This window comes from Medicago truncatula, chromosome 1 (genome assembly GCF_003473485.1).
Source record: "Medicago truncatula cultivar Jemalong A17 chromosome 1, MtrunA17r5.0-ANR, whole genome shotgun sequence".
Lineage (NCBI taxonomy): Eukaryota > Viridiplantae > Streptophyta > Magnoliopsida > Fabales > Fabaceae > Medicago > Medicago truncatula.
The window spans coordinates 54087686-54103753 of NC_053042.1; the positions used below are offsets into that span (position 1 = coordinate 54087686).

The 16068-nt window shown below is 37.1% G+C and overlaps 2 protein-coding genes across 4 annotated transcripts; both read left to right on the plus strand.

The window, feature by feature from the left end:
- Positions 1 to 272: 272 nt before the first annotated feature.
- On the plus strand, positions 273 to 8127 carry LOC25485545 (protein RNA-directed DNA methylation 3). Of its 3 annotated transcripts, none has more exons than XM_039830035.1 (19): positions 273 to 564; positions 725 to 987; positions 1241 to 1396; positions 1511 to 1669; positions 1756 to 1839; positions 2503 to 2567; positions 2657 to 2992; positions 3141 to 3192; positions 3293 to 3448; positions 3539 to 3688; positions 3779 to 3875; positions 3971 to 4120; positions 4208 to 4262; positions 4352 to 4416; positions 4587 to 4659; positions 5558 to 5594; positions 5737 to 7465; positions 7496 to 7570; positions 7709 to 8127. In XM_039830035.1, exons 1-19 carry the CDS (start codon positions 372 to 374, stop codon positions 7762 to 7764), a joined length of 3951 nt encoding a protein of 1316 aa, XP_039685969.1. In that variant the 5' UTR covers positions 273 to 371; the 3' UTR covers positions 7765 to 8127. The 3 variants fall into 3 exon arrangements, with proteins under 3 accessions (XP_039685969.1, XP_024627701.1, XP_013470235.1); XM_024771933.2 differs by having other exon boundaries at positions 5737 to 5830; positions 5921 to 7570; XM_013614781.3 differs by having other exon boundaries at positions 5737 to 7570.
- Positions 8128 to 11022: 2895 nt separating this feature from the next.
- Positions 11023 to 14549, plus strand: LOC25485546 (serine/threonine protein phosphatase 2A 57 kDa regulatory subunit B' beta isoform). Its single transcript, XM_013614782.3, has 2 exons — positions 11023 to 12333; positions 13806 to 14549. Exons 1-2 carry the CDS (start codon positions 11197 to 11199, stop codon positions 14133 to 14135), a joined length of 1467 nt encoding a protein of 488 aa, XP_013470236.1. The 5' UTR covers positions 11023 to 11196; the 3' UTR covers positions 14136 to 14549.
- The last annotated feature ends 1519 nt before the right edge of the window (positions 14550 to 16068 follow it).

The window sequence follows — 16068 nt, forward strand, 5'->3', positions numbered from 1 at the left end:
AAAATGTTGGGAAAAAAATCTTGTTATTGTGAAAATGAAGGGAAGTAAGAGTTTGATTGATAGGGTATAACTATAAGGTATGATTTTTGTGTTTTGTGTTAGGCAAAGATAGCCAGGCTTGATATGCAGCAGAGCTTACTCTTAGGCCCAATTAACTTTATGGGCCAGGCCTAACTTTTAAAGCCCACAAGGGCCATGCCACTGTACTTGCAAATCCACGTTGACCACTTTTTTTCTAACAATAATAAATTTTCCTTTTCAATACATAAAAATTTCATTTCTGATTTATTGTTGTCTTTCCCAATTCACACTCACTTCACCTCCTTTTTCTCTCTGTGCATGCAATTCGCATTGGTTTCAATTCACCGGAAATGACGAACAAGGGCAAAGCTCCCGCCGTCAAGGGTAAAGCTCCCGCCGGAAAAGGTTCCTCCGGCAAACGGAAGAACAACTTCGATGACGACAAGACCGGCAAACGGAAGAATCGAGGAGTCGTTCAGTTCTTCGAAGACGAAGCCGCTGACGTCGATAGCGATGACAGCGAGTTCAGCGATTTCAGCGACGGTACATTCTCTCTATTCCTTCATTTGTTGATCTCGCTAGAAATGTTAGGGTTTCGTACACATTTCGTTCTTTCGTTCATTTTTCCGTGTCATTTTCGAATTTCGTTTTTTCATCGACATAGTTTCTAATGTTTTTTAGGCCTTTTGATTTTCGTGTTTAGAATCTTATGAAGATGAATTTGAGACGTTGTCAACGACGAGGAACGAGTCAGCTAAGGGTTCGAGTAGCGTCCCACGAGTTCCCAAACAGGAGCTTGTGGATGAAGAAGAATTTGATAGATTGATGGAAGAACGTGTTAATTCTAGGTTTTTCCGTTTTGCTGAAGATGGAGATGAGTTTGAGGATAAACCAATGGAGGATAATTCTTCTTTACATCATGCTCTTAAGGAATCAATTCCAACCATATGGAGAGTTAAATGCACTGTATGCACCTGAAAAGCGACTTTGTCATTTTGTTAACCATAGTTTCTAGCATTGCATTTATAATTTTTTTGGGGCTTCTATACCATGAAGCACATACACAGTCACGGACACACTGACACATTGACACTGGTAATAATTTAAGAAAACTACATAAGTGTCGGTGTTGTGTTAGTGTCGGTCGGATACACCTTCGATCAGAAGTTTCGGTGCTTCGGGTCTTCTATATTCCTTTGTTAAGCTTTGTTTGCCACAGGTTGGGCGCGAGAGGCTTTCAGCTATCTGTCTGATGCAGAAGTTTGTTCACCTGAAAGGACTGGATACTAAATTGCAGTTAATATCTGCCTTTGCTGTAGATCATGTGAAAGGATTTATATACGTTGAAGCTGAAAGGCAAAATGATATAAATCAGGTAGCTTTAATGATGGGGTTTTATTGGTTTAGAGTTAGATATCAATTATTACTACTGAAGTGTTTCTGCCGCTGGCTAAATATGTTTTCATTTGTTACAAATGTGTAATTTCAGGCATGTTACGGGATTACTGGTATCTATGCTACTCGAGTGCAACCTGTTCCAAGAAATGAAGTTTTTCATCTGTTCTCTGTTAAAATTAAAAAACCTGAAATTTCTGAGGGCATGTGGGGTCGCGTAAAAGGTGGTAATTACAAGGGGGATTTAGCACAGGTATTGCATGAGTAAAGATGTTGAGTTTTCATTTGCTATTCAACTTGTGAAATACTTATTCCCTTTATCTATTTTTATATTGCCAGGTTGTGGCAGTGAATAACACGCACAAGAAAGTTACTGTGAAGCTTGTTCCAAGAATCGATCTATTTGCTCTGGCTGCCAAATTTGTAATCTACGTTCCCATGATTTTCTCTGCTTTTTCCTTTCAATTGAAGTTCGACTGTTAGTTTTGATTATGCCTGTTTTCATTCAGTTGTTATTTGGACAAATAGATGCTAAACAACTAAAGCGTATTCACATTTTTTGTTTCTATTCTTGGAATATAAGATTAGAGATTAGTACAATTTTTGAATTTAGCAACGATAAAAAATTATACCTGCATCCTGCAGTTGGTAGGTCATGATGTTGTGTCAAAATCCACATTTACTCAAGTTTTGCAACTCGTACCTTTTTCCAACCCTTTGAATATTTGTTTTAACTTTGACCTTTCCATCTGATATGTCATGGAAACTATTGTACACATAAAAGCAGATTGAGAAAACTACAATTAGGTTTGGACTTGTAACCAGACTCGATTGAAAATGTATTCTTCGGTTTTCACTTTAATTACATAAGATCATAAGACCTGGAAGGGAATCTAAATATCGTAAGGTAAACCTTCCCGTGTCTCCATGAAATTGAGGCGGACTTGTATTACTGATTTTGTCTCAGAGTGATGCGAATTCCTATTTCTACAGACTGCTCTTTTTACTTCATCGTTCCTATCCTATTGTTGTGTACTGTACATGTAGACAAAAAATCATTGATGCATTTTATTCTCATTGTTGCAGGGTGGAGGATGTCGCCAAAAAGCTGCGGTACCAGCACCGAGATTAATTAGCTCCACTGAACTTGAGTAATATTGCATATTCTCCTATTTTCCTTTTTTTTTACTTAGTTTTTGGATAGTTAGTCTGATGGGGTTGTTTTTCAATGATTCTGCAGGGAGTTCCGACCTCTGATCCAAATAAAACATGACCGGGAAACTGGCAAGGTTTTTCAGGTTCTTGATGGCATGCTGCTCAAGGATGGATTTCTATATAAGAAAGTATCTCCAGATTCATTAAGTTTTTGGGGTGTTGTTCCCACTGAAGAGGAGCTATTGAAGTTTGGGTCTTCCGAAAACAATGACTCAAATGATATGGAGTGGCTTTCTAATATTTATGGCGACACAAAGAAGAAACGGGTTACTATTGCTGACAAGGGCGATGGCAAAGGAGAGGGCTCATCAGCTTCAGGCGCAGGAAATGATTTTGAATTATATGCTCTTGTGCGTTTTCGGTAAGTTTTTGTTAAACTTAGCATTCATTATATCATACAAATTCGCTCCTCTCTCTCTCTCTCACGCACACACGAACATGAAGACGTGCACACATGCACATCCTGCAGATCGATGATTTTCATATCTGACAGAGCTTTGCCATTGCAGCAAAAAGGACTTTGGTGTGATAATAAGCACAGATAAGGATGGTACTTACAAGGTACTATATTCGGCTTATGTATTGCCCTTTGTATAAGCTTTTGATTTTGATTGTCTATTGCATTTTTATAGTTATATTATAGTTTTCCTGTCTGTTGTAGATTCTAAAAGAGAGTTCAGAAGGACCTGTTGCTGTAACTGTTCAACGAAACGAAATAAAAAGTGCTCTGTGCGATCTGAAACTTAGTGCCCAGGACCTGCACCGTAAGACTATAGTTGTTAATGACAATGTTAAGGTTCTGGATGGTCCATCTCAGGTCCGATGCTTATTTCTGAATGGATTTTTTTCTGTATGTTTGAATCTCTTCTCACCCTTGATATTTTTAAAATATTGTGTCATTTTGCAGGGTAAACAAGGCATTGTTAGACATATCTATCAAGGGATTGTCTTTCTATATGATGGAAATGAGGAAGAAAATGGTGGTTACGTCACAGCTAAAGCTATCATGTGTGAGAAAGTCAAGCTTGCCGTTAGTGATTTCAGCGCAATTGGAAAGGTCTAACATCTTATCTAGTACCCTCCTTGGTTACAAACACTGAGAACTTGTGCTTATTTTTGATATTTTTACTCATTGATCTATACTCAGGATAGTGAACCAGGTCCTTTAGTCTTTGACGATCAACCATCATCACCAAGATCACCACTCTCACCAAAAAAGCCATGGCAAGCAAAAGAAAAGGATTGTATGTAAAGATGCCTTACTCTGAGACACGTCTTTTAACTGTGGATACAGTACGCTTGTTACTAATTTTCCTCAATTCAATAATTGTGTATGCAGTTAACCGTGGGGACAGTGATAGCTTATTTGCTATTGGCCAGACCTTGAGAATTAGGATAGGTCCATTGAAGGGATACCTCTGCCGTGTCACTGGCATACGTCGCTCTGATGTCACTGTGAAACTAGATTCTCAGCAAAAGTTTCTTACAGGTATGTTTATGGTGGTCTTGCACTTGATTCTTCAAATATCAGATCATCATCATTTTTGATAATTTCCATGAACTTGCTATCATGCAGTTAAATCTGAGCACCTTTCTGTGGTTCAAGGGAAGAGTACCGCTGTGTCAGCAAGGTATTTCTGAGATTCACATTATTGTTACTGCTTGTTTTTGTCTCTTTGTGAACATTTTTATGAGTTTGCTATTATGTTTCTTATTTCAGTGGTGATCCAGATTCGAGTTCATTAAATCCATTTGATTTGCTGGGCGCTGAAGGCAGCTCTGGAGGTGAGAATCCTTTATTCTCAAATATATTGGCATATCCTTATCCTTCAACTGGAAATAATTTTTTTTTTCATATAAAATGTGGTCTTTAATTAACATGCATGATAGTTTCCTTTGCTGTACTCTGTTTTCCATCATGTTTTGCTGAGATTTACATCTTTTCAAATGGAAAGGTTGGTTGAATAATAGTGCGGGAACGTCCACTGGAAGCGGTGGATGGAATGCTGGAGAAACGTCAGGTGAAAGGTATAATATATATTTCATAGTGATAGTTTATCTCTGTGATTTAATAAGCTCTATATATAAGCAACTTAATTATTCTTGATGGCTTCAATCGTCAAAAGGAAGGTTCACATAATATTTAGATATTGTTCAGTAATCTTGAAAGCAATGTTGTATATGGTGGATGGTAGTATAGAGTCGATGGCCAAATCTCCACCAATTAACTTAGGACCTATGGGGCCACCATTGTGGATGGTGTTTTACAAAATCTGCCTTAATATTCTACCATAGCTGCTATTTAACAACAACCCTTAAAAATCATAAAATAAAATAAAATAACGGTAAGCTCATGTCTATGAAGAATGGGGGGCAGACAAGGTAAGTATTCCACAGAATGGCACAAATGGAACACATCTATATGTCAAACATTCATTAATAAATGCATCTTATTTTGAAATTTTGAAATATACAAATATGGTTACTAAATATTACTAATACCGAGAAAGCATAACTAAATTATTTTAGATGTAGGAGCACCGTCCTTCTGATACAGAACACAGTCTCTTTTAGAAGAGTCTCTAATTGATATGAAGAGATTCGAATGCATATTTTTGGTGTTATAGGGGAAAGGGGCCCTAGTAATCCGTAGTTCGGCCAGGAGGTAAGAAAAGTCTAGCCAAGAATTGTTCCACCCAGGAATTGAACTCGGGTTCTCCTGAACAATTCGTCTTTGGTGGAGCTCATTGACCACTTGATCTCAATTGTTTGGTTTATTAGAGCGCATGTTTGTATAATTGTATTATTATTTTTAAAACAGTCGTGATAATTATTATTTATTTTCTTCTTATTTTACTTTCTAGCTTGCAGTTTATTGCTCCTTTTATTTTTTGTTTCCTCTCGTCTTATGGTAAATATTTTGCAGGAGTGCATGGGGTAACCCTTCGGCTCCAAGTTCTGTGGTATGTCTAGCATTGTAGCTGCAAAATACTGTTCACCCTTTTATTCCCCCTTCGACTCTTTCCTATCTCTCTCTATGGTTTTAGTTATTATTTTTCTGCTTTTTTTAATCGTTATGTAAATACAATTTTCTTGTTGTTGCAGCCAGGGTCTACCTCGGATCCCCTCAGTTCTGAGGGTAATGCAGAAGATAATGCATGGGGCACTAAAAGTACTTCAACTGCGACGCCCGCATGGGGTGCTGCAGTGAACACCGGAACCACATCTGAGACAGATCAGTCTGGTGGCTGGGGCACTAAAAGTACTTCAACTGCGACGCCCGCATGGGGTGCTGCAGTGAACACCGGAACCACATCTGAGCCAGATCAATCTGGTAGCTGGGGCACTAAAAGTACTTCAACTCCGACGCCTGCATGGGGTGCTGCAGCGAACGCCGGAACCACATCTGAGCCAGATCAATCTGGTAGCTGGGGCACTAAAAGTACTTCAACTCCGACGCCTGCATGGGGAGCTGCAGCGAACACTGAAACCACATCTGAGCCAGATAAGTCAGGTGGCTGGGGCACTAAAAGTACTTCAACTCCGACGCCCGCTTGGGGTGCTGCAGTGAACACCATAACCACATCTGAGCCAGTTCAGTCTGGTGGCTGGGGCACTAAAAGTACTTCAACTCCGACGCCAGCATGGGGTGCTGCAGTGAACATCGAAACCACATCTGAGCCAGATCAGTCAGGTGGCTGGGGCACTAAAAGTACTTCAACTCCGACACCCGCTTGGGGTGCTGCAGTGAACACTGGAACCACATCTGAGCCAGATCAGTCTGGTGGCTGGGGAAAAGGTGGAGGCAGCTCGGGTCAGTCAGAGCCTAATGATAATCAGAATACTGCCTGGGGCACTAAAAGTACTTCAACTCCGAAGCCCTCATGGGGTGCTGCAGTGAACACCGGAACCACATCTGAGCCAGATCAGTCTGGTGGATGGGGAAAAGTTGGCGGCAGCTCGGGCCAGACAGAGCTTAATGACAATCAGAATACTGCTTGGGGCACTAAAAGTTCTTCCACTCCGGCACCTGCATGGGGTGCTACAGTGAACACCGGAACCACATCTGAGCCAGATCAGTCCGGCGGCTGGGGCACTAAAAGTACTTCAACTCCGAAGCCCTCATGGGGTGCTGCAGTGAACACCGGAACCACATCCGAGCCAGATCAGTCCAGTGGCTGGGGCGCTAAAAGTACTTCTGATGTGAACAATAGCAATTGGAATTCTGGTGATTCTAATAAAACATCAAACTCAGGAAAGAATAGTAACTGGAACAATTCCTCTGGGGGTGCTTGGAATGAAAACAAGACTTCCAACTGGAGTTCTGGTGGTGCAAGTGAAGGCACTAATTGGAGAAGCAATGAAGGTCCAAATGAAACTTCTGATGACGGAGGTGGTGGGAGGGGAGGTTACCGTGGTAGAGGTGGCTCAGACAGTGGTGGCTATAGAGGTAGAGGTTTTCGGGGCAGAGTAGAGCGTGGGGGTTTTGGTGGCCGAGGGGAACAAGGAGGCTTTGGTGGCAGAGGTAGATCAGATGGGGAAGGTTTTGGTGGTAGATGGGGATCAGACAGAGGATCCGGAGGAGGCAGAGGCCGTGGAAGGAATGACCGACCTGGTGGTTGGAGCAACAGTCGTGATTCTGGTGAGGATGGATCCTCTGACTGGAAGAAGGGGTCAGATAATGTTGAAGGGTGGAAGAGTAATAATGGGTCTGGGTCTTGGAACCAGAATAGCAGTGACAAGAAGGATGGAGGGAACTGGACTTCAGCAAGTGGTGGAGCTAGTGGTAGTTGGAACAGTGATAGGCCAGGACAGGTGGCAGAGGCTAAAGACGGTGCTGGCTGGGCCAAGGGAACGGATTCTGGTGCTGGCTGGGCCAAGGGAACAGATTCTGCTTCAGATAAGGGTCAATCTAGTTGGAATGGATCAGCAGCAGATGGTAAGGAATTTGTCCATTTGTCCACTCGATTATATAACCGATTTTATAAGCTTGAGATGTTTTAAAATGAAAAAATGCTAGCATCTAATTTTTTGTATAAACCCTAATTCTTGAACCTGTGGCTGATTTATTATGTAGGTGCTGCAGGCTCTTGGGGCAAGAAAAATGATGGGGGTAGCAAAGGTGGATGGTAACTACTTTCTAGAACGGGCTAAATGAACCAAAGCAAATCGAGCTCTGCCATTTCTACTTGCTGATTTCAATCGTTTTTTGTAAATTTTCACCCATCTTTCTGCTGGAACATTATGTCTATTATGTTAACTTTAAATTATTGTAAACAGATCTGATGAATGACTAACCCGTTCTGCTGTGTTATTGCAAGGAAATGTTCCATGAAAATCAGTGTTCAGTTGTTTGTCACCATGTCTTTCTTTTTTAGGGGTGAATTACTGTGTTCTTTTGTTATATTTATTGACTTGTGTTGTCTTTCTTTTCTGGTAAACGATGTTGAGACGTGTTTCAAATGTATATTGTTGCTAATTTGTGATGGTTGCTAATATTCATTTTCACTTGTGATGAAGATGTCATGATATTAAGTAATGGGTCCGATTATGGCTGTTTTGTTAATTATAGGATAGGATTTTTGAATAAATTAGTTGAGCTGCTAAAGTGGTACATAAAAAAAATGTCAAATACGATAGTAACGTTTAAAACCTTCTCGTTAAATTAAATCTAGCATTTCATAATGGGTTTGAATTTGAAAACATTTTTAATGCATAAAATTTAAGTGCATGAGCATTTCATGTTAAATAGACTTAGTAAAGGTTGGTAGCCAGCTAGATAAAAGCATTGTAAGATATGAATTAAATTAGTTTTTTGTCCAAATTATACCAGGGTCATTTAAAATTCATGTAACATATTTGTCAAAGGTGTGCAAGGGGTGTGCAAGTTACCCTTTTGTTAAAAATACGTTACAAAAAATGCTCAGTTGGTTGTTATGCGTGTGACATGGCATAAAACACATCATTTGATGTCGTTTTGGTAGTCCTACGTTTAGGGTTCCTCAAAGAAAAGAAAAGGGGAGGGAAAATCAAAATCGATTGAAGGACAAATTAGGGATCTTTGCTCAAAGGTAAGCCTCATGTTGTTCTTTGCTTGAAATCGAAATCCAACCATCAGTCTGTTGTTCTTTGCTTGAAATCGTGTTTTTCTCCAAATTTTATTTCAATCTGTGTTTTCTTCATTCTGCATTTTCTTATTTCGACTGTTTTTGTGTCGATTATTATGGATTATAGTTTGGTATGGATTTTAGTTTGATGCGCTTGGAAGCCATTGATTTGAGAAATTCAAGTTTTGGTATGAATAAAAATGGAGTTAGGGTTTTGAATTTTGGGGGAAAATGGTTTGAAAGGATGAGGAAGATGAAGTTAGTCACGTCGGGTTCATAAAACATTGTGTTTTGAACCCAAAATCGAAAATGATTTGAAAGGGTGAGGAAGATGAAGTTAGTCACGTCGGGTTCATAAAACACTATACTTTGAAAGCGTTCATGCCATGTTACACATTTAACAACTGATTCATCATTTTTGTAGCATGGGTTTAACAAGAGGGTAACTTTGCACACATTTGTAAACTTAAAAGACTGATATGAGACAAATAATTTAAAGGATAGATCTCTTACAAACGTGAAACTTAAATGACTCATATGTAATTTAGTTTAGTTTAATTGTTTTAATCCATTTATTGCATTTTTTATTCAACAAAATGACCTAATAGCCAAAAAAGCTTAAAACCACGCCAAAAAGCTGTATGGTTTTTTTAATGAGAAATGTTAATTATTAGTTGTTAGATTAATATTTAATCCTTACTCTAAATTTGAACCTAGAATCTTTAACTTTTTTCCTTTAACTCAAATAAGTTAAGTTATCTATCACCTGAGAAAAAGTTATACTTGATGAATCAAAAACATATTCTAATAAAAAGTATGAGCATAATCAACTATTCTATATAATTTATATTTCGATATATTTATGTAGAAGTGAGTTAGACAATGACAATACATTCAAGCCAGAAATGAATTATATTGGTAAAATGTCCTAATTTTAGCTTCAAGTTTAAATTAATTATAGATCCAAAATTAACTTCAATCTTAGATAACATTTCACAATCAACTATAAACTTCCGATAAACTAAACTTTGAGATGAGGAAATAGGAGTTAATCAAAGGCAAAGCAAATCTATGGGTTACAAAGATAATACCATTTACCTCACTCAAGAATTAGTGTATGTATTTTTGAGTGACAAAATTTAATTTTGAATGAATTGATTATGTAAAATTGATCATAGTTAAAAATGGATTGAATAATAAATTTGACCCTAAAAATATGTCTGAAATCAAAAACTGCAAATCACACCTTTAAATTATTATCAATCTTATAAGCAAAATAAATTTCAATAAACATTATCCAAACATGTCCAAATTAATTGTGTCTACAATCACTTTTAACTCTCCCTAAAACCAAACGCACACTTAACTACAAATTTAATATAATGCATAATTTAAATAGGTTTAATTGCACTTTTGGTCCTCGCATTTAAACCAACTCACAAAAATGGTCATGTCTTTTTCAAATCGAACAAAGTAGTCCTTGTACTATCATGTTTTTTACACTTTTGGTCCTTGCATCCATTTTAGCTCGCAAAAACGATGATGTGTCACATTTTTTGGTCACTTCTCACATCTAATAAAAACATTTTTGAGAGTTAAAATGGGGGTAAGGACCAAAAGTGCAAAAAACATCAGTGTTTTTGGTTCTTACCTCATAAAAAATGTGGCACATAAGCGTTTTTGGAGCTAAAATTGAGGTAAAAACCAAAAGTGCAAAAAACATGATAGTACAGGGACCGTTTTGTTCAATTTTAAAAAGGCAGGACCAATTTCGTGAGTTGGTCTAAATGCGATGACCAAAAGTGCAATTAAGCCGTTTAAATATTATTTTATGTAGCATAATTTTTTTCTTCCTCCAATAATAATAGGCTTCTAGTCCTTTTTTTTTTTTATGGTGATTATGGCTCCTTAGGTTTTTTTTTTACAAGATTAATGCTCCTTAGTTCTTGCTCTTATGTTTTGATTGATAAATTTGAGCCATAATGTTTTTTTAAAATAGATAAAATGACAGTCACTACTAAAAACTCACATATAAAAAGATTAGCTAAGTTTTGAAATCACATCATTCAGATTATCATCACTTCCATTATTATTCCTAAAAAAAAAAGAATATTTGATTAATTTTCCATCTGTCATAGGCTTTGCTTACACATCCCAACACAGCTAAACATCATTTTTATCAATTATGACAACAATACAAATAGCTAAACATCTAATTATTTCCCTTTTCACAGTTTTCCACTTTCTTATTTATCCATTTTTATTTTAATTTAATTATTGATAATTGATTGATGTTAGTCACTGAAGAACGAACGAACGAACGAACAATAGAACAAAACAAAACAAAACAAAACGCAACTCAATTTCCGCATCTTCGTTTCAGTGCTTCATCTTCATTCTTCGTTTTCCCTCAAATTCAATTTCTAGGGTTTCTTCAATTCCAAGAAATTCCTCGAAAATGTTCAACAAGATCATAAAACGTGCACACAGGAAATCAGGGAAATTAACATTCCCTGAAGATTCAACAAACAGTGTCCAATTTTACGAAGTAGTTGTTAAACACGCATCACGTAGCTCCACCTTCAATTCGGAGCCACCAAACCTACCACCGAACACGGCGGCGCCGGTGAATCAAATCGTAATCGAATCACTTCCGCCACTCAAAGAAGTCCCTGTTTCAGAACGCGAAGCACTTTTCCTTCGTAAAATCCAACTCTGTTGTTATATCTGTGATTTCTCAAACACACTCAAGTTCATCGTCGAAAAAGAAATCAAACGCCACACACTTTACGAGCTAGTTGAAATTATTCAATCTTCTTCGTTTCAATTTAGCGAATTTCAAGAAGAATTGATTTCAATGGTTTCCGTTAATATTTTCCGTTGTTTACCACCAGCTTCTCATGAAAATACAGGTACCGAAACTGTTGATCCGGAAGAAGATGATACGTATTCGGATCCATCTTGGAATCATTTACAATTGGTGTATGAGATTTTATTGCGTTACATTGTTGCACCCGAGACAGATATTAAAATCGCCAAGCGTTATGTAGATCATGTGTTTGTTTTAAAGCTTCTTGACTTGTTTGATTCGGAGGATCAACGCGAGCGCGAGTATTTGAAGACGATTGTTCATAGGATTTATGGGAAGTTTATGGTTCATAGACCATTTATAAGAAAGGCTATTAACAATATCTTTTATCGTTTTATATTTGAAACGCAGAGGCATAATGGTATTTGTGAATTGCTTGAGATTATGGCTAGTATTATAAATGGCTTTGCTTTACCTATGAAAGAGGAACATAAGCTTTTTTTGATCAGGGCTCTTATTCCACTTCATAAACCGAAATGTATTTCGTCTTATCATCAGAATTTGTCTTACTGTGTTGTTCAGTTTGTTGAGAAAGATGGAAGGTTGGCTGATCCTGTGATAAAAGGGTTGGTGAAGTATTGGCCTGTTACGAATTGTCATAAGGAAGTTCTTTTTCTTAATGAGTTAGAAGAGGTTCTTGAGTGTACTCAACCTCCCGAGTTTGTGAGATGCATGGTCTCTCTTTTCAGACAGATTGGTCGGTGCCTTAACAGCCCTCACTTTCAGGTCTGCTGTCACTACCACATTCACTTTTGCTTTAATTAACTTAAACTTTGCATGTGCAGATTCAAGTATTGCTTTTTGTTGTTTGTTATTGCGTGTGTTGCAAAAAATACAAGGATGTGATATTCTTAGCTTTTAGAGGGATGTTTGCTTTTGACTAGGTTACTCGTAACTTGTAGTGTAAACAATCATGTATTCTATTATATCCATCTTGTCTACTTTTGTTGGATAACATACTTGAAGTAGGTGCTTTTGTATGGGTTGCTTGGATGTTGGAATGATATACTTGGCTACTGTTTTTTCCTTATGTTGGTTGGGAAACTTCATGTATTTTGTTCTCTTACATTAGCTTTCCTATCAAAGGGAGGGTAATCAAATTTGAGATTGTTCTGTTTTGTTAATTTCTGGGTACGGGTATATATATTTTTGGGTTAGGAAAGTTGAACTTTATTTGATTTAGTGACACGTTAATGACATGAAGAGTGGTAGAGGAAGAAGGAGGCAGCTGACTAGCTGAGGGATATTAGTGGAGTGGTATCTAGAGTAGAGGGAGGGAGAGAGAGCACTCGGAACATAGAAAAAGAGTTTATTAAGTTCAGTTGTACTCCAAGAGCATTTACAATGCAAGGAGATAAAAAAAATGTTTGATGTTCTTCAGTTATTTTTAATTGGCCCCAAGTTGGTAAATGTGATCAATTCATCTATTTTTACTTCAATGCAAGAATAATAGTTGTATAGTTGTGTTCGTAATTTACTTACTTACATATTATTGCCATGCTACTCAACTCCAATGCTAGAACAAATCAAAAACTACCTTTAGTTGTTCGTAAACTTTTAGATTATTGCATTAGAGATGATCTAAGCCATATAGGATAGGGTGATACTAAAGTTTGTTACACCTATATTTCTGAGGGTTATATGCTGTTATAAATCAATTGAGCAAGCAAAAAAAAAAAATACTATTGTTGTTGTAGTAGTTGTTGTTGTTGTTGTTGTTATTATTAATTCATGACAGTGATTAAGAAAAAACTACAATCATTCGTTTTCTTTTTGTTCTATTGGTTCATGGACTGTAGGATACTAGGATGAACATTTTTTGCAAATATGTGACATGCGCTTCATTGTTGATTAACTTGTTTTTATTTATCTCTGGGGATATATTAAGCTATAAAGTTTAAATGGCTTAGTTGGGGTTTAGTTGACTTCTATTTCGTGCTTCAATTAATCTGTTGTATACGTGTTTTTTGTATGTAAAATGATCTGATGCCTGGCTGTGATTTGCAGGGCCTTGGGAATCTGTGTCGGGTTCAGGGCCTTTCAAATTAGGACACTAGCTATGCATAATGCTTAATAGATTTTATTATAGTACCTGTTTGATAAATGATAAATCGTGTCCTTTCACAGTAGTGAGTAGTAAAGGAAAAGTATTTCGTTATTTTCTTTTGACTGCTGTCTGTCAATCGAATCTATGATAGGTTGCTGAACGGGCACTCTATTTGTGGAACAATGAGCACATTATAAGCTTAGTTGCTCAGAATCGGAATGTTATACTGCCAATAATCTTCGATGCTTTGGAAAGTAATACGAAAAACCATTGGAACCGAGCAGTGCATGGACTAACAGCCAATTTGAGGAAGATGTTTCAGGAGATGGATGCCGAACTGTTTGAAGAGTGTCATAAACAATACTTGGAGAAGGAAGCCATGGCTAAAGAACTAGAAGAGAAGCGGGAGTTAACATGGAAGAAATTAGAAGCAGTGGCTGCAGAGGCTGTTGTGAGGGATGAAATGGTTTTGGTTAACTGATGTGTTGTGCTACAACTCTTCTTTCCACATTGGTGTTTTTGCTGAAATTTCATTCCAGTGCTAGATTACTGCAAAATGTAAGTTGTAAAGGAAGAAAGCATAATTTTATTTTAGCTACAGGTGTGATGAACAAGAGGAGCAAATTAATGAGCTCGCGGATCATGTTTTTGCTAAACGAGGAATATATAGGTGCCATTCGTCATACAGATAAAATAGAACAGAACTAGTACTTTTTGATTTTATTTTTGGTTCCATACTTTTTAGTGGAACCAAAATTGACTACATTACTTTACATTCTGTTTTGTTATAATTTCAAATCAATATGCATAAAATATAGAACAGAACTCATATGTTCGATTCTATACTATTCTAATATCAAAGGCTATAGTGTTGCCCTTTCTTGTTTTTTATTCATTCCTTATATCCTCCGGTATCTTGTGTTAATTAACTGTAAATATACCCTTCTATTTCCCTTTTATAAAGTTGTCATTTAGCATTCCTAGTTTTTTTTTGAATGAATGGTGAATTTGACTTGATCCTATCCGAGGAAGAATATCTTACATGGTTAGAGGGCATAACAATAGCCTTAAGTAGAGTTTGCAATTGTAGACTAAGGAGAAACCAACTACATAATTGTAGACTTATATAATAATATAATTAAAAAAATAACATCCAAAAGGAGCCAAGAGGGGCTCGTGAATGGTTCAATGTGATGCTGGTGTTGGCGAAAAAGAACACCATAGTGGGTCAGATAACATCTGTGATGTTTTTCGGCAAACAAAGGCAGCGTTGCCAGTCTAATACAAGCACGAATGACAATTGCGCACACACGGTTGTTTTGACCGCGTCTGCACTAACCAAAAAACCCACTTTTAGGTGAAGCTTCACTGCTATATCACCTGTTCTCTGTGTCACATTCTCTGTTTCTTGGTGCGCAGGTTTTGCACTCTGGCAATCGTTTGCCCAAAAAGGTTGTGTTAAGGTAAATTACTTGAAAAACTCATAAAAATGATGACTTTTATGTGTGTGATTCATAAATTTCTGAATACATTCTGCTTAGATCAGACATATCAATTGTGGTGGCTCACTTGGTGTCATCGGTCATTCGACTCATTAGCCGATAGCTTAGCTATCTTACTATCTAGGCTGACCATGATTAACTTCATATAATTGATTGTCTGTCGATTTCAACAACAGAAACCTAAATATATTTTGAGTGTTACAGCCTCTAACAGAAAAAGTTAATAGAAGTTGTTGCTTTTTTCTGTTGGGTTGGATTATGAGATATTGGACATTTCCCAGCCAATTGTACAAAGAAGATTGGTTCTAATGCTTTCTATAAAGATCCTCAGTCAAACAAGGATAAGTCTAATCCGATGATTAGTAGCAAGGATAATGTTTGATCTCGATGTAAACAGTTCCTAACCAAAATACTACCCCTTTTTTTTTTGTTTAATGACAAATATTAGTAGAGTAGTGCTAGCAACACTCTCTTTTAGGCACTCTCTCTAACATTCACTTTTTTATTGGGTTAAATCAATGTGGGTCATACACTTTGGAAATGGAACTTACATAAAGTGGTGGGGTATGGATTGATTTTATCCAATAAAAGAGTGAGTGTTAGAGAGAGTCCAAAAGAGAACATTTCTAGCATTCCTTGTATTAGTATATTAATTATAAATTTAGTTTTCTCTTTTTCAAAACTTAAATCCTGAACTTTTAACTCTTCACCGCCTTTAAACCCCTAGTTCAAACTAGTTGAACTATCCAACCCCCTACCAAAATACTACCTCTAGTCTTGATCTTAGTATCAGTTACTCTAATGTTCCTCTCTCCAATAATTAGAATGATAACTCAAAGTTATTTTTTTTGTTTTTTGAAAGGGATGATAACTCAAAGCTTGTTACTCTAATGTTCTATTTAGTGGGATAAG

Excerpts from the sequence above, each read along its gene's own strand:
- LOC25485545 (XM_013614781.3), top strand. The coding sequence starts at position 372 with ATGACGAACAAGGGCAAAGCTCCCGCCGTCAAGGGTAAAGCTCCCGCC. Across the intron at positions 565-724 it reads GTTCAGCGATTTCAGCGACG|AATCTTATGAAGATGAATTT; the intron begins GTACATTCTCTC and ends TTTCGTGTTTAG. Across the intron at positions 2,993-3,140 it reads TATGCTCTTGTGCGTTTTCG|CAAAAAGGACTTTGGTGTGA; the intron begins GTAAGTTTTTGT and ends TTGCCATTGCAG.
- LOC25485546 (XM_013614782.3), top strand. The coding sequence starts at position 11,197 with ATGTTCAACAAGATCATAAAACGTGCACACAGGAAATCAGGGAAATTA. Across the intron at positions 12,334-13,805 it reads TTAACAGCCCTCACTTTCAG|GTTGCTGAACGGGCACTCTA; the intron begins GTCTGCTGTCAC and ends AATCTATGATAG.